The sequence below is a fragment of the Rissa tridactyla genome, chromosome 3 (assembly GCF_028500815.1).
Source record: "Rissa tridactyla isolate bRisTri1 chromosome 3, bRisTri1.patW.cur.20221130, whole genome shotgun sequence".
NCBI lineage: Eukaryota > Metazoa > Chordata > Aves > Charadriiformes > Laridae > Rissa > Rissa tridactyla.
Genome location: NC_071468.1, coordinates 40,443,244 through 40,462,945, shown reverse-complemented (window position 1 = coordinate 40,462,945; position 19,702 = coordinate 40,443,244). Strand labels below are relative to the sequence as shown.

The following is a 19,702-nucleotide window of genomic DNA, read 5'->3' as shown; positions in this document are numbered from 1 at the left end:
GAGACACAGGAGACCTTTTTCTTCAGTTATACAGATTACAACACTGCACTTCGACTGACCTGTAGTCAGTGATCATTCTTTTGGCGTGTTACTGAGGAGCAGAAAATCAGTCCATGATGCTCCACTAAGAATTAATTAAAATGGAGTAAAGCCTTCCTTTCAAAACTTGATTTAAAAGTGACTTCTGAAACTTCTACATTACAAATCCAGTAAACGAGTTGAAGAGGAAAAATGCAAAACATTTCATGTACAAATAAAAATTCTCTGCGGAGTGCTGAAAGCCAAAATGAAAACTGAAGATAACTGTGAGGCATTTATTACGGTTCAGAATGGTTTACTAGAGTTTAGGCACCATTTCAGATGATGAGCCTGTTTGTTGTTCTTATATTTGGACTTCATTAAATGCATTTAATTAAATCTATTGTAAATCTGGTTTATTCCCAAGGGGGCAGTTAATGTAATCTTGCTATTTGCTTATAAAAAAAAATCAACCACCAGTTCCTTCACTAATTTTAATCACTGTTTATTTTTAGATCCTAGTGAAGTGTGTTTTGTCAGTCTAGTTTATTGTGCAAACTTCTTGGGGCTATGACTTTTTGTCTTTGTTTGTGTCCTGTGTAGAAGAAAGTGTATATTCATTGTTGCTGTGTTTAAAGAAAAAAAAAAGAAGAAAATGTAAGTAGAGAGAAGTAGAGAAGTGCTGTTTGAAGGTGGTGGGGTTTTTTTGTTTGGTTGTTTTTTTGTTTATTTGTTTTTTATAAGGAAGAAATAAATGTAGCTATAAGACTTGACTGTATGCTCTGACAATTCTTTTACCTTCTGGCTCTTGACTGTTAAGATCTTTTTAAATTTTCCAAGTAGTTTGTTTTGTTCTCTCCTGCCTCTTAGGGTCCCAACAGGAAAAGTGATGAGGCTATGTAAAGAAACAAGAATAAAAATTAGCAAATCTTAGTGGTAAAAATTAGGAAATAATAAGCCTACAAGGAAGCAGAAATTATGAAAATGACAAGGGCCTTAGATAATTCACCAAGTACAGCCTACCTGAGATTAATGTACTATAGAGACAGGCAATAATTTATAACAAAAACTGGAAGAACGTACTGTGAACAAATTTTGCTTTGAAAATATACGCCAAGTGTACCTACAAGTAAAGAGTAAATAATTGGCGGTGTTTACTGTGCACGTTGCATTCCAAAGTTAAGTTGAACACGTTAGGTAGTAAGATGCATAAGACTTTGCATAGGACTGCCATTTATTTGTCTTTTACAGCCTTTCTCCTAGACAGGAAATGGCTGACACAAGATCATTAAAGCTGTATGGAGTCTACCCTTGGTTTGATTTAAGTTCTGCTTTACTGGAAAACAATCCTTGATGAATCAAGTGGTTATTTATTTGTCCACCCAAAATTCTCATGATAGCTTATACTGATGGAATTTGAAAGTACATCCTTTTTTGAGGAATGTTTGCCATTTGTTAGTGCTGCAGGCTACGGATGTTCAATTCTTCTCTCTTCTGTCTTTTCAGGAAGGGCTGTAGAACACAGCCAGACTAGAGCCAGTGCATCTTCTGCTCTATTATTAATTTTTCAGAATTGTGCATTTTTTAAAATATGCATGTCTGTAGTTCATATCTTTCAAACTGATCACTGATTATTTTTTTTTGAATGCTGTCTGAGAAAAGCAAAGGTCTCAGTGTTGTCTAAAAGTAGAGTTATCTAAAATCAGTGGTGCGGAGAAAATATTGTTCTTCATCTGACCTTATTTAGCTGGTCAGGAGAGATGGGGATTAAGTATTAATTACTCAGTCTGCAAGTGAATGTGCACTAAATTCCAGCTGAGAATGACAGTCAGTATGCTTAAAGTTCTTAGTGTACAAGGGCCCTGATGTGAAAAGTGGGAGTATGATCTTCATGCTGTAAAACTGTCATAGCGAAGATGGATTATGATGGTTCCTGCAGACCAAAATGCAGATTACATATACTGGGGAAAGATTATTGTGTGCACTTGAATTAAATGCTCAATCAGCTTCAGCTAATGTGATGTTCATCTAGCTCCTGGAAAACTATGCTTGGCTTGTATCCCTTTAAGACTTGCTGATTGAATAATGGTCAACTGAAACAATTTGGATTGAAAGCATGACAGAAGTTGCAGCAAATGATATGATGCAAAACCACAATTTGATGGAAAATAGAAGTAGACTAGGAGTATACGTAAAAATCTAAGAATACGTTTAGTGCTGTGCAAGAAATATCCATCCCGTTGAGCAGAGTACCATAGCCTGATGCTCACAAGCTGACCTCTTTGCTGTGCCATTGAAAGGTGACCAGAACACAGAGTCCCGGTTCCTAATAGTTAACACTATACACCAACAGAGCTTAATTTGGTCTTCAGTTGAGGATCTGCTACTCCTCCTTTTGCTTTCATTAGCTGAGAGGGCAGTAAATCTAGAGAAAACAGAAGACAATATAGCATAACCTAGCACCTCATCAGCCTATGGAATTCATTGCAGGAAGTAGCCTCCAAGTGAAACGCTTATAGTTGAGTGATTTTATGACTACTAATAACAGCTGTAGCTATGCAAACTAAGGTAATAAGGCAATCAAACCTATGCCTTAAGGCATTCACCTTCAGGGCCAGGAAGGAACTGTTTCTGTCCAGCTGTGGTCTCATTTGAAGGCTCTTCTGGCACCTTTTGAATTCTTTTCATGTATTCTTGTTAATTCATTGTTAAAAATGATGGTTGTTGCTGTCATAAAATAATTTTAAAACCTCAGCAGGACATTTTTATTATTAACATGAAAGTAAGACAGGTGTTCGTGTATTGTGACAGAGATCAGAAAGACCAACCTTGTTAAATTTACAGAGGTCACTCCTGCTGATGCATAGCTTCTGCAGAACTGCCTGTATGGTGTTTTGTGTTGGTTTTTTGTTTTGGTTTTTTTTTCTCCTTTAGCAACCGCATACTGACTTCTCTGGGAATGAGGCAATTTCATGGCAGCTCCCATTAGCACTGATAACTGTGAAATTAGCTATTGCTACATCTGCACGTTGGTAGCATGGAGGAAAGAAGGAACACCTGCAAGGGACTATTAATAGTAGGGACAGAAAAGGGAGAGGCAGCTACCCAAAGCCAAAGAGCAGTGCAATTCAGCATGACTGTTACATTGTGAGATGGTTGATTAGGCCATGGTTTGTGCAATTCACTGCAAAGGTGGAATTTTGCAGCGTGAAAGTTGAGGCTAAATGCTATTTCTCTGTGGGAAAAGAGGAACATGATATTATGTTTTTGAATTGAGAGTTTGGCTGGTCTCGAGGTCTTGCAAGGTACTTGTATTGAAAGAATATGCTGTTGACTTCTGAAGAATGTATGAACATCCCTGCTTGTGGGAATGAAATAACAGCGTTTCCTAGGCAAGTGCAAGGCTCACAGTTCTGAGGCTTTTCCAGCTGGAATTCAGCCCCCTAAAAGTGCCTTTCTTGCAACACTGCTCTATTGGTGCTTCCCTTGTTTTCACTTCTGCATATATTCAGTGCAATTTTGGGCCAAGCAATAGCCAATACCCCACGTTTACATTTAGCCCCACTGAACCCTTCTGAACATATGCTCTAACTTTTGAGCAGATCTGTATTCAACCTTGCATAATGTTTCCTATCTTGGCTATCCTAGTCTAATGTAAGTTTTAGGACTCAGACACATGGTCAGCTTGATAACTTTTTAGGAAGCTTACTAATACATGGTAACTATGAATATACGCTCACAGCAAATTCAAGATAATATTGCTTGGTTTCTTTGACTTCTAGAAAAGTGACTATAGGATAAATCATTATTACACACACACAGCCTCTGGCAAACGCAAGGTATGTGGAGAGCTGTTATGACTCAGCACAGCATATTCAAGGTCACCTGAATACGTGTGAATTCAGCGATATTAATTTCATTGTGAGCATTTAAGCTGATATCAACATTTTAAGAACTAAATTTCATGCAGAAGACTGGGTATTTTGCAGTTCTAAATGCTTCCTATGGAACTGCGTCTAAGCAGAGGAAGCAGAAAAGATGCTTTCTTCAGGAATGAGACAAAATGCTCTTTTTAAAATGAGAGACCTTACCGGAATGCAGGTAATGCACTGGAACATGTGTTGCAGCATTGGTTAAGCTGAACTGAAATGGAGGGAAGGAACACGTCAACTTACTGACTAGACACTAAGATCTGAACACACTATTTATTTTTTAAAGCTTTCCTTGCTGCCCACAGGTTTCAGTGGATTTTCAGAAGAGCTGAGAGTACTTGGAGCCTTAAACCTGTCTTGAGAGATACAAATTTAACAAAGCATTCAAATGTGCTCCTTAAGTTTCATTCCACTAAAGGATGGATCAGGATATACAAGAGTCTCCTCAGAGTCCTTTCAGATGATGAGCTGTTAATATTTCATTGAGGCAGCAAAAGAGAAAGCTGAGTAAGCACTATTAACAATCATTGGCATCAGATAATCAGTTTTTAAAAAATGTACTTCTGTGTGAAGGTGGTTTAGGAAAGTGGATGGAAGAGGGTACTACAGAATAAATCTTCAAACTTAAAATATTTGATAAGTTGAGAAAGATTTCTCAGCCTCTGTCAATTTAAATTTCCCAGGCTTCTGTATTGCTTGGTCCAAAATACGCCTGGCCTCTAAATGGGTTCACTCTTCTCTGCAAGCAGCCCTTTTGTGTTTGTTGAAAACGTGTGTGTGTGTTCATGCCTCATGCAAGATTCAAGTCCTGGTTCCTCCCTTTATGAGGTACGTTATTGATAGTCTTATGACCTAACACGCAGAGAAAACAATTTGTATTATTGTGTTATCTGCTAGCACTAATGTAACTAAATCTTTGGCAGCAGTTTATTGAAAACCTGATATTCGTAATTTCTTTCTGATGGGGAAGCCACTGGAATTGTACCAGTTTATAAGTAGACTCAAGGCATTTGCTAGATCCCTGGGGGTCAGACCTCCCATGCCCCTTTCCATAAGCAGCTGGGTAGGAGACCCATCAGATGTATGCTGATCTTACCCCCAGAAAGGTCAGATCATGAGGTGATTATGTGCGTAGGCTCAATTTGCGTTATGCCACATTCTTATGCAATAATCATTGCAGGAATCTCTAAGCCGGTCAGATTTTTTTGCATCCTGGAAATGAGGTAGTTCTTTCTCCTCATGTTTTCATGGTAGAACTTGATCATGTGTCTTTTAAATGAAGACTAACGATCCGGTTCATACACCTCTCTGTGGAAAAACTAATGGTGTTTTTTATTGCTTACTTTCTTGCTAGCTACAGAACGAGGTTGCTTTCTGGGTCAATAATGCCATTTAAGTTAAGCCCACATGCTGACACACTCTGGTAGCTTCTAGAGCTGTTCTTGTCAACTGACAAGTGAAAGGTCAATGGCTTACAGATTGCTGTTTGTGATAGGGAAACAGCTACAGTAAGATCTGAACTTTTTATGATGTCTTGACGTTGCTGGCAGGTAGTAACTGATCAGAGAAAGGAAAGTTTGTTTTCATAACAAATGTATTATTCCTGCACACAGTGAACTAGAGAGACTTTTGCCTCAGCTTCAAAAGTGCAGTCACTTCATTCAGCTGCCCGTGTGTACAGACAGGAAGAAGTCAGACGTGCTCATCTTTCATGGTTCACACACACTCTTTGTTGCTGCACTAGTTATTTTAGCACAATTAGTCTGGCTGTTGAGGTCTTAAAAGGTAGCTGATGGAATAAGGGGTTACAGTATGGTTGCTGAATCTGGATGTACGAAATCAACTTTAAGTGAGCCACATAAAAGAAAGGCCTTTTCTCTTGTAAAATGTTACTAATCTGGTAGCAAATAAAAGTCATAGTAGAAAAAGATCCAATTAATTTCCAGCTGCACAGCTCTATAATGCACCAGCAGGATATACAGGTAATTAAGAGAATTAACAGCTTTAATAAAGTAGATTTAAAAAACTTCTGAAAGCTAGAGGCAACCTCAGCTTTCCCACAGATTGCCATGATATTGTTGTTGTCTTGATTAGAAAGGAAGCGGTTTTATTGTGTTGCCGCACAGCATCTTTTTGTATTACTGAAATGCCTAGAGACACAAAATTGAGACCAGAACCTCTCCTTGATAGCTGCTGTTCCTATTTTTAATTTGCAGAGTAAGTACGGGAATATGGCAGCTGGGAAGCCTTGCATTGCTGTTCTGTCCACAGAGACTTGGCTGGTGGAGCTTCATTCATGAGAGGCGTATTTGGGTCTAGCTGACGGTTCTTTACTGCTTTTCTCACAAGGAATAACTCACAACATTGCAGGGGTCTGCATCAGGGAGGATCGGGGACTGACTCATGGGGAGTCTGCTTCACTGGGGGAGCTCTGGGGGAGCAGATTTACATCCCAGGAGGGCTATCCTGCCTGTAGCTTCCTTGGGGAGGAATAGGAGAGGCTGGTATGATCCTGAATGTAATCAGAAAACACTGAGGGTATTAAGGAAGGTAAGTTATGATAGCTACTGTGTTTTAGTAACAATGTGGAGGCCTCGCCTTTCCAAAAAGAGTTTGATAATGAAGTAATAGCCAATAAATAAAATTTGCAAGCTATGTCACTGAGACTATAGAAGCACTGCAGACTAGAATCTGCAACTTCTGTGCAAGGATTATGTTCACTTGAGGTAATATTTGCTGTCCTGAATGCTTCAGATCATGTAATTTCCCCTCCTGTATTCATTTTTTTCCTCTGTTTGCTTTTCTGCTTAATAAATATATCGGTACAAAGTGAGCAAGCAATAAGCAGGCTTGGTCAATACTATTTGAGACTCAATGTGCTGTTTCCTTTTGATGTAGATAGAGTACTATCTATTCCTTCCATGGATTGCTTAGTTCAGGATGGCACTGGCAAGCTGAGAATAGTGAGTTTGTTGCTAAACCAGATCAAAATGAGCCTATGTCCCTCATGTCTCAGTGGTGGAGGTTGCTTGGGAATGTGCATCAGCTTATATTTACCAAGTTACGGTCTGTATGGGAATTTGTTGATCAAGCGAATGAACCATTGTTAGAGGCTTAATAGACCAGATTTCCTGTTTTATAATAAAGCTTTCATTGTTGTCAATGCAGTTCTTACTTGGTATTGTTTTTTAGGAGAGCACGCTCAAGAAGTAACTCACAGATTTTCAGGCAGTACTCTTGCACTGAATGTTTTGGTTTTGTTTGTTTGTTTTGTTTTGCTTTTCAGTTCAAAAGCTAGGGCAAGAATGTGCATTGAGTGAATGAGTGAAAGTAAGAGGAAGAATACCGGATGGCTGAGAAAATAGTGGCATTATTTACAATGGACAATACAGCATAAATAAAAAATTTCGAAAATACTCTTGTAAGGCAGAACGCTTAGGAGGAAGAATCAGAGGAAAATGTCTTACAATAGAGAAATCCATCGTTACTTGGATGTCTGATCAGTCTCTAAGTAGCTGATCTTAAGATGTTCAGTGATTTATTGTAAAATATTTCATTTAATGGTATGGGCTCTTGAGTGTGAAAAGGAACTAACTGCATCATAGTAGTTTCAATGGGAGGATGCGCCCATGTCTGCGCAAATTGGGATTTCATCTGTGCTAAGGACTGCATTGGATCTGTGTTAAATAGCTATCTTTTATAAGAGGAACATGGGAGGTGGCTGCAACAATCAAAGGTCATCTTTCTTTTGGACAGCAGGAAGCTGGAGGTTGCAATTAAGCTCTAGATGCTGTCATGGTAACTAAGTAATGTTTAAGTAAAAGTAGTTTATGCTAAATATACTCTGACTCTTCCTTGTTAAATGCAAAGCATAATCAGCATTCTTGCCATCCCAGTGATTCCCCCTTTGAAAAACCTCACTCTTTCTAAGGTGCACTGTTTTGACTTTAGACAGAAAATCTCTGCCATTGTGGTAGCCCCTTCTGCTAGATCAATATTTCAGATTTTGTGTGTAAATTTGAATGAAGCATGAGCAAAGCAAGCCCAAGGACCCTCCCTAGAGTTTCAGTATTCACACTGAATAGTGAGTTGTCTTTGCTAAGCAGTATCTGGTATGTCTACATTCAGGAAAGAGAGTGAATGCAGCAGACATTATGCATGTCCTTTTTCAGCGTGTTCCTCGTAGAACACATTCTTTTGACAGGAAAGGACTATCAGGAATTGCTGTCTTGTTCTTGCTCACACAGTGTCTGTATCAGCAGTTACAGTGATCTCGAGCTACAGCAGCTTAGTATTCTACTGTGAGAGGAAAAGGTCATAATCAAATGGCAAGGTGCTGTAAGGCAATGCCAGTGCCCTTAGCTACAGGAACTTGCTACCGTTTCAAAATTATTTTTTCTAAAGGTGGATTTTGTCCTGAATAATTCCTTAAATGTCACCTCTATTGTGAGTGATTTGTGACAGATGTGGAGTATGTCCTTGGTACTCCATGGTATATTAAAGATGACTGACTTAGCAAATCTTCACCACTTTCAAGTTGCTCTCATTGAATGGTGTAATTGTTCCTTTTTGCCCTGTGAAGGATGTGTTAAAATTAATTTGATAGTTGTGTGGGAGGCACAAGATTCCTCTTTCTCCTCTACCCTCTGCCCCCAAATCCCCCTGCAATTTACTGGTTGTTCAGTAAGCCCTCTACCAGATTTACCTCAAAGCATTTGAAGCTGTATTCGACAATGATATTTGAAACTGACTCTTAAGTGTTTCCTTTTCCTCTTTTCACATGCTAACCTCTCCCAGCAACACCCTAAAATTATGAAAATGAAATATAATAAATGTCAAATTATCCACATTCACATCCATTTCTCTTTTTTTCTTTTTGGCAGTGAGCACAGTGGGTCCCAGCTGTGATATTGTCCTTTGAATGCTACCATACATAAATTTATGCTGCACTTTTTTGTTACTGCATTGAACTTAACGCAGAACTTCCATGTTAGGCAAAATGGATGAAGTCAGATAAAATAGCCAAACGGTAGGAAGAGGACCTACTACTTACTGATACATTCCTCGTTGAGAGATGCCTTCTCTAGGTGAAGTAGAACTCCAATCTTTCCTTCATTAACCTCCCTTCGGTCATCTCCAGCTCCATTTGTTTTCTGATGCTGCTTCCTTTAGGCAAGTTACTGTATTTCCACTGAAATTTGTAGTGGCTGGGAAGCTGGTGGCTTACTGAAGACTTAAGATTTTTATCTTATTCTGTAATCCACCACACTCACATCAGAGAGAGAACTCTCATATGCTAAAGAAAATGGAAGAATTATTTGAGTTTTCAAAATTAATTTGTAAATTAGAGTTCTTGCCTCAACCTGTAAGAATTAGTAGGAATAGGTCAAGCCCAGGAAAAACAGGGTCACTCAGTTCTTGGGAAAGGTGTGGTATCCTATACATGTGTCAGAAGAAAGACGCATGTGAATGTGTCTCTCCCAGTGCTTGTTTCATTACTCCTGTAGACCAGAAACCAGCCTTCTTGAGCCAAACAGGAAGAACAACTTTATCTTGTTATGACTGAGAGTAAACTGTGAAGAGCCAAAAGGAGTTGGACAGAAGGTAAAAGATTAATATTTTAGAAGAACCAGAACACCTGATTGTGCGTAATGGAAAACTTGAAATGAAGCTGCTAAGCTTGTGTCCTAAGCAGGTTTATAAGAATTTATGATGTTTTTGGTGTGCTAAAGCTTTGAGAGAGGTATCCTTTAGAGCTTCCCTCAACACATCTTTTAAAGGGAGGTGTCTAAGAAGAACCATTTTCTTGGTTAATGTAGACACTTGCTGTCTAAAATAAACCAGGAAGTAATTTCATCAGTATTTATTGGGCGGAAAATTCAGTGCTGGACGGAATCAAGAGTAGATTGCCAAAGAACTCATTCATGAGTGTGTGTGTGTTTATGAAAGAGAGCTTTCTACCTTCAGTTTCTTCTTGCTAGTGAGCTTCTCTCCTGAGATTAGGATCTCTGGGCACTGAGGATTGCTTTATAGTGATTTTGGACACAGATATCTTGAATTTGACTTCAGAAATGGATACATTTCATACATTTCTGTGTATCCGGTTCATTTGTCAGTTATTTACGTTAATGAGATTTTGGGGATGTTCCTGAATGCTTCACTACTTCCAGAGAAAAGGATGTTTCGCATCTTTCATAAATACTAACTTCCATTTGTACAATAATTTCAGTTGGGAGTCCTCAGTTAAAAGCTTTAGAAACACTAATGAGCTTGGCTGTAGAATGCCCTTACATAAATATAATTAACCTCATACTGCATGATGGCAAGTCTGATGCACAGAGTGACTCTCTAACTGGAATATCCTGGCTGACACCTGAGGTTTAACTGCAGAGCCATCTTTTTCCTATGAAGCAGAGAATTTAAATCATGACTTATCTCCAGCTCTTGCTATATACTGTCAGAAAGCAGTGAAAGAGGAGGTTAATGGATGCCTCGCTTTTATGAGACAGCAGAAAAAAATGGGGCCTTGGGAGGGACATCTGTCTTGTTCCATGTGCACTTAAAAGGTTTTTATTGAGGCATGAAGGGTTGCGTTGTTCCATGCTTCGTCTTTTTGTTGCTTATCCAGGCAGTGATGTGCTGCCAACAATTCAATAAAGGATTTTCTCAAAATATATCTTATTAACCGATCTTAAACCTCATGTATATGCTATGTGGGTACTCACAGAAGAGAAGGGGAAGAGAATCGAGGAATCTGTTCTTCTTTTCCCCATTAAATCCAGAAATGGTATCTGGTGAGAGAGACAGTCACACTGAAGAGGCAGACTTACATGAACTGTACTTGCCAGGCATATGTTATTGGGGGGGTGGAAAGGCAAAAAAAAAAAAAAAGAGCATCCCTAAGTTTGTTAATGTTCAAAGTGTGGTTTTTTTCGACTATGCCTTTTGAACTGGGATGGGGAAAAAAGAATTTCTCTAAGAGCTTTGGAAATGTCTGTTCTATGAGCATTTTTCCTTAAATGCTTGATATATCCTGAGTGCATTTACTCAAGTTGGTGTGTGTGTGAACATCAGTGAGCAATGTCAGAGGAGAAAGGGATAATTTGGTACTGTGAGTGGAGGACAAAGTAAATGAGACGGTAAGATTACCTCCAAAGCCCACTCTTCAGTTCAGTATAATAGTGTAAATTATTTCTACACTCCCCAATCTATGAGGGAAAACAAAGAAATGCTGACTCAAAGTAAGTAGTCTCTGGATATATGAATTATCTGGATTTCTTTCTGCCCACTATGTATATGTATTGAACTCTGGGAATACATGAGTATTTTTTAGTCAAATATTGTTGGCATGTGTTTAGGTGTCTGTTGAGGTACTCAGCCTGTGGATTGACCCAGATGTACAAATTTGTGTAGTATAAACAATACTCTGTTAAGTACTAGACACAAAAAAGGCTCCCAGCCTGGCCCAGAGTTTGGCATAACACTGTCTTTGCCCTTCATCTCCACTGTCTGCATGACAAAAGGGACAATTCCATACTTAAATATCAAGTTCTAGTTTGTTATGCTGTTCTTGCTTTGATATAAGGAAAAGACAGGAACAGAGTGACTTGAGGAACTAGTTCAAGCAAAACCTGATGTTCTGCTTGAGGTTATGAGTGCTGCAGTATCACAAGGTATTTTTGTGGGCTTTGAACTGTATAACATCAAGTGGTGTTGCAGGCTTCGCAGATAAAGAACAGTAGAATGTTTGAAATTCAGGGAAATATTTCAGCTTTTATTGGTTCTGGAGATATTTCATTGTTGAAAAATCCCACTTCGACCGACAATGTAAGCAAGTGCTAAAACTGGAAACCATTCCTAGGTTAGAAATCCCGGACTGTGGCTTAACTCAGTTTTTATTTTGTCTTAATTTGCCTATGTCTTGTGTTTAAGTAAAATAATGTATGTTCCCTTTTTGGTATCCTTGTAATACACTGTCAACTAAGAAGTGGCCCTATTGAGAGAGAGAGTAAATCACTGGAGCTCAAGGATAGACAGTATGTGCATTTGAGAGTTTAGTTCTGTGAGAGCTCACACTGAGAAATGGATTTTTGCCCAGGAAGTGTGCCAGTGTAGGGTAGGGACAGGGGCAGTGGTGCTGGACCCTTAGGACCGAGAAGGTGCTCAACAAGCTCAACATGCCCCATTCTGAGTGTCCATCCAGGGCAGCTCTGGGAGGGCTCTCTGACATGGCTGTTTACACTGGAATGCTGCTTTTCACAGATAATACATCAATATCAATGTCAACAGTAACTTCTTGTTTTCTGCAACAAAGCAAGCTGTGTGATTGAAGAGGAAGGAGAGCTGCTACCTCTTCAGCAGGCTCTGGTGGTCAGTACCATACAGATGTTTTGCAGCTTGTGGTTTGAGCAGCTGAGCATCCCTGTAGTACTTGGACTGTTGTGTAGGACACGTGATAAAATAGCAGTACTACTGAAAACCTACAGTTATATAGAAACAATCCCATTCTGCATTTGTCCATAGTTTATGCAATTCCCAAAATTAATGTTATTTATCTCTCTTCTGTCTATGTCCTATGGTTAGTGTGGTACTCCACAAATACAGAGTTTGTAAATATGTTTGATTACTTCCAGCTTAAGTTCCTTTGCATTTTACTATAAGAAAATGTAACCTAAAAACAGGCTTTATAAGATCTTCATCCCCATTTATTAAGAAGCATTAACATTCCATTTGATGACTAATATCTATTTCTCTCTGAGTGCATAGGTGAGGGGGAATGGTTTATGTTTATATCTTTCTTATGTCTCTTTGGTAAGTGAGGATTTGATTATTTTTGAGTGCTTGTATTTAAGAACTAGTTATTCAAAAGCTCACGAGCCGAGCATCTAATCAGCTTTTGAGGAAGCTTGAGAGTAATAGCTTCCAGGAAATGTCCACAATCAGTTTGAAGCTTTTTATTGCTCTGTTTTCTCTGTGCTGTTCACATTAATAAGACTTGTGGGTATGGGCATGGATCACCTGAAAGTGTCCGTAATCACAGAAACCATTTAGTTACAGCTTTTAAGCCCACATCATGATGGACATTTTCTGGGTGTCCTGAACATCGAGACACACAAATCCTTTCCTGTTTTGCAGTTGGCTGAAATGCAAGATGGTGAGGCCTGAGAGAAGCAACTTCATGGGATCTGACACCAATAGAAATGTGCTGCACTGGCTGTGGAAATTCATATTTGGAGATGCAAATCTTTATTTGGCAGAAGATGGGGAGGTTATGATTGCAATTGAGATTGCAGATGAGATAAATTAATTTATCGACTTAACTGCTGCCAGGTTGCCATGGAAGTGAGTAGCACTTCCTGGTGACACTGTCGGCAATGGCAATTGGTTAATGATGGTACATCCCTGATTTCAGGTATATAAATTGGATGGACTAAGATGAGGTTAAGTTTGTAAGTGTTCTCTACTCTGAAGGGAGAGCTTTTTAAATCTGTCTGCTTAGCAGTTCCAAAGATGGTAGGTGATGAAATTGGTTTCAGGATAATTTGTGGGCAGAATCTTGTGCTAGATCCCTGCAAATATAAGTAGCTGAGTTAGCAAAATTTATGGAAGACTTGAGAAAATTATTGCTTAGTGCATTCAAGTGTATTGGATGCCCCAAGTGGACATACATAGGTTAGCAGAACACTGAAGAACAAATGTCTGCCTGCTCGCTGGAAATGTTGGGAGGTATCCTGGCAGCCAGCCTAAATTCTTGTATTTTAACAGTAGTATGAGATGATTTAAGTCCAGGATTTCAGCTATAGCCTTCTGAGAGCACTGATCGTTCAATATAGTGAATCAGTAAATTAGAAAGGCTCAGTGTATGACTAACATGATAGGGGCACTTTCGGCAAGTTTACTGGTTCCTCATAAAATACAGTGGCTTACTTGTTCTAGAAGTATGTTTAGCATACTTGTTCTAGAAGTATTACAGTTGATTGGCCTAAAAAATATGTACAATAAGAATAAACTCTTAGATTATCTTCTCAGCCATAGTAGAATGGGTAACAATTCTCTATAAAAGAAACAGAGGTAGCTTGTTAGTTGGCCTAAAAAATGTTGCTATATAACATGTCTTTTCCTCTCCCAAATACAAATCACAGTTCTTCAACTTTGCCTTTAATAGCTGAAATGTTTAACAGCTGAAATAAAGCATGCCTAAGCGGAAAAAGAACTACAGGATGATCTCAAGTACTTTTCTTGATATGCCTCACAAAGATGTTCTGTTACTGTGGTGATAAGGATAGGCATGAGAACTGAAATTGAACAGGTGAGGGCATGCAACCTTTTCGCAGAGGGACGGAAGCAATGCCGTGTATGATAGCTAGCAATAATTTGGGAGTGGGTTTTTTAGGCACATGTTACAATTTTGTGACACGTATTGGTGACCAAAAGTTATTTGTGGTTGAAATGAGGGAAGGGAAGTTTTTAGGAATTGCATGAAGTACAATAGATGGTATTGCAGCATTGTAAATTCATGCAGAAGTAATAGTCAAGAAAGTGAATTCAGTTTTGAGGAGATTCTTCAATAGGGCTGACCCAGTTTTCTCTGAAGTCAATAAAGATCTTTCAGTTTATTTGAGAAGAGCTGGGTTGAGTCTGATTGAACTCCATTTCTTTTCCCAGGCAACGAAAAGCTAAGATGAGGCTTCCTAACAGGGGAAAAAATGTTAAATGGGCCATCAGAAGAATGAAATCATGGGATGTTTAAAACCTTTTAAGAAAGCCAATGAAAGTGAGTGGTAATGATCCCAATTTTCCAGAGATGATAAATAGTCTAGGATCCCAAGGGACTCCTTTCCATGCTGTTTGCTGGCTTTTCTGGAGAAAGGTCAACAAAAGTACTTAATACACTAGTGCTGTGTTATTTTACAAAGGCAAACACATGTATTTTTTTTTCCCTGATGTAAAATATAAATATCTTACACATATCTAAGATGTCTGTCTTGTATCCTGAAGTAAAATCAAGCAAAGATTATGGTTTACTTTCTTTTCCATATGGATGGAAACCCATAGACATTAGGGACATTTCTAGTGACGGGACGAATTTATACCATTAGTTTTAATTCAGACAAGGTTAGAGCTGAGCCAAAGTACTGTAGATTAGCGTGACAGAAGCAATAAACTTTTTCACAGAGCAGCAAAGATGTAGTGAATGAAATGTCCCTCTTGCTCCGTCTGCAACCCAGAGGCACTTCTGGATGAGGAGGGGCCAGCTAGCAAGCTTTAGCTGATAACACTTTTGTTTTTTTCTGTCTTCAGATATCTCAGCTTATGACAGAGACTAGTCGAGAGGGCCTGACTGAAGCAGCATTGAACCGCTACAATGCAGATAAGCCCTCCTTGTACAGCTTCCCTGCTTCCCACAGCACATATGTTGCCAGTGAAGTATCCACAGGCACTTCGGTGGCAGCATCATTTTTTGCCAGGTAAGAGAGATTTCTTAGATTTTCCTTCTCTGGAAATGTAATTTCTTTCAAAGGAGATGATTCTGTAGTGAAGAAGTGGGGTTGACAGACTACAGCACACATGTTGAAACATGGCTATAGATACTTATCGCAAACTTGCTGAATTACCATTAAAACATTGTATAATCCATCTGTGTGCATTTGTATGTAAGATGGGGATGATACTTCTACCCTCTTCTGTAAAATATCTTTTTAACTCTTGATTTGGGTTAAAGTGTGATTGTGCTCCCAGAATAATACCTGTTTTAGTGACATTTTTAGAAGGGTGTATCCCTGAATGAGAAGGGCCTATCCAAGTAATTTTCTGAGATAGGCAATTAATTGTACAGCCAACTGAAAGTGGATAGTTCTATTTTGCAGGCAACTTTCAGGCTTCCTTATTGAATTTTACTTCCATCTAGGGAAATTACCAATATTTCCACTTTCAGGCTGAAAGTTAAGGTTACTGATTTCAGTTTCTGTTCCTGTCATGCTGTTGAATTTACCTAAGGGTCTAAACTCAGCCTTATGTTTCAAAAACCACAAGGTTTCAAAAATGTTTCAAAAAATCTTGATAAAGTTTCATTAAAAACCTTATGGCTGTCTTTATTAATTTATTCATAAAAATTGTTTGTTAAATGGGCATAGCAGCTAATAAGTGAATTATCCACTATCAACAACAGAAATATTTTTCTGTGGAGAAGTATGCCCTTTGCAGAACATAATCTTTTTAGCCTACTTGAATCCTTATGTAACTGAAGAAGTTGAAATAATCCTTGTCTTTTAATGCTTTTCAATAATTAGAAGATTGGCTGGGGAAGAGTTGTGGAAGTAATGAAATAACAAGAGAATAAGCTATTTTTACAGCACTTCCAATCCAATCTAGTGAGAGATCTGAACTTCAAAATATGGGGTGAACTTTTGAGTGAACACCTTAGTCATATTCCGATTAAATTCCTACCCTTTAGAGAGCCAACTATTATTAATTCCACATGATTCTATTATATTTTTAAGGTAAATGAAAAGCTTATAAAGTTATTGGACTTTGTAAATCTGGAAAGATTTTCCTCTTCTGTTTTCCCTCACAAATGTGAAGGCTGCATATGTTCAATCACTGTCACACAATAACTGAATCATGTAAAAGGATTAAGAGTAGCATTTTAGAAGACCCAGTGAACATAGTTTGGGGCAGCTCTGCCATTTTTTTACAGATGTGATGCTGCAATAGCAAATGTGAATGATGACAGTGGTCTTGATTTGCTGCCCTTTTCTGTTTAACTGCAGGCAGTTTAAATTAAAATTGCTGAATAAACTCATATGGTAATATCTAACTGCAGTGCAGATTGGGATTAGCACATATTTTAGCATGAATTAATTTATGAAGATGGCTCAACTCATTTGTTTTTCATTGTTTCACTGTTTTATGCTGAGAGAATTCATTTTGGTCTTAATATACTCTGCTGAAATGTAGGAAACTAATTAAATTTACTCAAAATCCCTCGTGTAAATCACAATGTTTTAAGTAGAACTCTGTTCGTTTCTAGCTGATGGTGTGAATTCTTGGGTGTGCTTGGCCCAGCAGAGTTCTCATGTTTAGGCTGCTTATTTTTAAACTGTACTTAGCAAGACGTAAATGCCTGGTTTAGTTTGGGTTATAGCATAATTAGGTTAATATCACTTATATAAGAAGTCAGTTTTGTTCTGAACTTCAAGTTATATCATCTGCTGACAGTTCAAGCAGCAAATCACAGAATCACAGAATGGTTTGGGTTGGAAGGGACCTTAAAGATCATCTAGTTCCAAACCCCCTGCCCTGGGCAGGGACACCTCCCACTAGAGGGAAGTATCCAATTCAGTTGTTCAATGCTTGACCTTTTAACGAGAAAATCCACAACTTGTTTTCAAAACATGGATCTCATTAATTTTTCTTTTGCATCTTATGTGTCTATTTGCATCTTTGTAAAGTTGGAGTAAGAAGTGTAAGAACACACATGTATGTGTATTATAAAATACAAAGTAGAAGGCAGTAGTTGTCAAATTCATTAACATGGTGTGCTGTTTACAATATGAAACAGTCATTTGTACCAGGCACATGAATTTTAAACTTTTGTTTTTTCCGCTTGTAAGCGGCAGATGGAGTAGTGACTACCAGCTTACCTGTTTTTTTCGAATGCGCGTCACATACAATGTTTTCATGGTCAGCAAGTAAGAAATTATTACACAGCCAGGGAATGTGAATCTGAAGTAGAAGAATAGAAAATATTCTTTTGAAATTTGAATAACACCCCACAGTATTTCACTCTGAGTTCCCTAACAAGCAAAGCAAACCTCAGGTGAGGCTCAGATATAAAAGTCATCCATCTTCAGGAAAAAAACCCAATTAACTAAAATGCTATAGTCTAGAGGAAATGTCAAAGCATCCATGGGAATTTTGCGTGTAATTACTTGAGGAATATCAGTAGTGGAATACTGGGAGCTCATAATTTTTCTGTTTTCAGGCACTTCTAGTCCAACAGTGATACTCACTTGACTGGCCTACAGCTGGCATTGGGCCACGGAGAAGTGTCTGAAGGCCATAGTGACTCTCAATCTTTTGAAAAGCCAAGAGACTTATCAGTTATATCAGTACTTGACTGTTATGTTTCATGATCTATAGCTGACAAGTTTCCAAGCCAGCTAAAAGGGCTGCAACTTCTGTGAATTGTCATTTGTTGGGATTTCACTGCAAGAGAACTTATGATATGTCAGGATTCCCATGGGACAGTATGTGAATGTTTTAAAGGAAGAAACAGTGAAAACTGTCCAAAGTGCTCTACTGGTAGGCTTATGAATATTAGATGATACAGGTATGAATAATGAATTTCTAATGGTGGTTCTGACACAGAAACTGAAATCAATCGATTACACTTTTAATGACATGCACCAAATTTGCCTTTCTCTTCAGGGCTATCAGTCATTTTTGTCTCAGATATCCTCTAATCCATGCTAATTTAGCATCATCTTCCCTCTTTCTAGTACATATTTGTGATGACAATAATTCATTTAGTGAATGTGAAATAATAGTAAGATTCTTTACACAAAAAGAATAAGTTGCAGAGCATTTTAGGATTTTTACATGAGTTAGCTTTTGCTGCCAGTTTGGATCTTTATCATAAAGAGCACTGCATTTTTGAGCCATTGCAGTCTAAGGTGTACTAGCCTCCTGCCTTGTGTCCTCCAAGGACAAGGTTGGAGTGTGCCACCTCCAGCTAAGGGAGAAGTATATGCCAGTGCTGATGGAGACAAAGATCTGAAGGACGGACCTTCTGTTGCTTGTCTCCCTGGTGTCTCTGTGAAGCTCTAGCAGGTCAAGGGGCATTGTGCTCAACCTTGTTCCTATCTATGCTGGTTTCTACATGGAGAAAACTTCTGGGGCTCTGACTTCAGCTTTGGCCTGACTACTCCATAAACAAACCTGCCCTTCTGAATAAAACTTCTCTGTTGTGACTGGTCTGTAGAGTTTCAACAGTCTCTCAAAGAGTGATAGCACAGTGCAGGAACTAGAAGTCAAAACTGGACCAAAGCTTTTCAGTTGTCCTTACTATACCTAAAGGTTTTGGGGATCTTGGTATTGTTCCTTGTTTCCCCTGCACAGTAAGCTTCTTTCTTGGAGAGGAAAAACTTTTATTGCATCAGGACAAAGGAGAAGTATAAAAGCCCATTTCACTTTGGGACTCAAAAAACATAAAATTTTTTGAGAATCAGATTTTTTTAAATGGTAGTCTTGAAAGTCATTTCCTGTTGCTGGTCAGGAAGTCTAACAGTGTATCTTGAACAAAAGCCTGCCTCAGTCTGAAATCAGATATAGTCATATTTGGATTAATTGAGCCTAATGGGAATACAGATAATCTTGAAAGTAGCCTGAAAAATCTGTTCTAGGGATCATATTCCATGTCTTTATACAGCTTAAACACTAAGCAGGGCCACACAATGCTACTGTTGTAGATGTAGCAAGGCATGCTTTTCAAATGAAATGCAGAAATGTCCAGATTTTTTTAAAAAACTTCTTATTTTGAGACAAAATAAGAATAGAAAACCTTAGCTTCATATGTAACTGACATGTAGCTACTCAGCATGGGATAAGCTCTAGTTACAGTTACCTCCATTCTTGGGAAAACTGCTGGTGACCCTTTCTACACTCATTCTCCATCCCTGTGTGGTTTGGCAGCTAGTGGAGGAGGAGGTGAGGCAGTGCCTTACTGCTTGAGGGGTATTGTGAATGTTGTG

At 38.5% G+C, this 19,702-nt stretch overlaps 1 protein-coding gene across 1 annotated transcript in view; it reads left to right on the top strand.

Moving 5' to 3' along the window:
- The window catches only part of KIF26B (kinesin family member 26B), a 295,671-nt gene that overhangs the window by 104,999 nt on the left and 170,970 nt on the right, over nt 1-19,702 (top strand). The window contains exon 4 of the mRNA XM_054197213.1: nt 15,252-15,418. Coding sequence (XP_054053188.1) covers nt 15,252-15,418 — 167 coding nt within the window. The remainder of the gene's footprint in view (nt 1-15,251; nt 15,419-19,702) is intronic.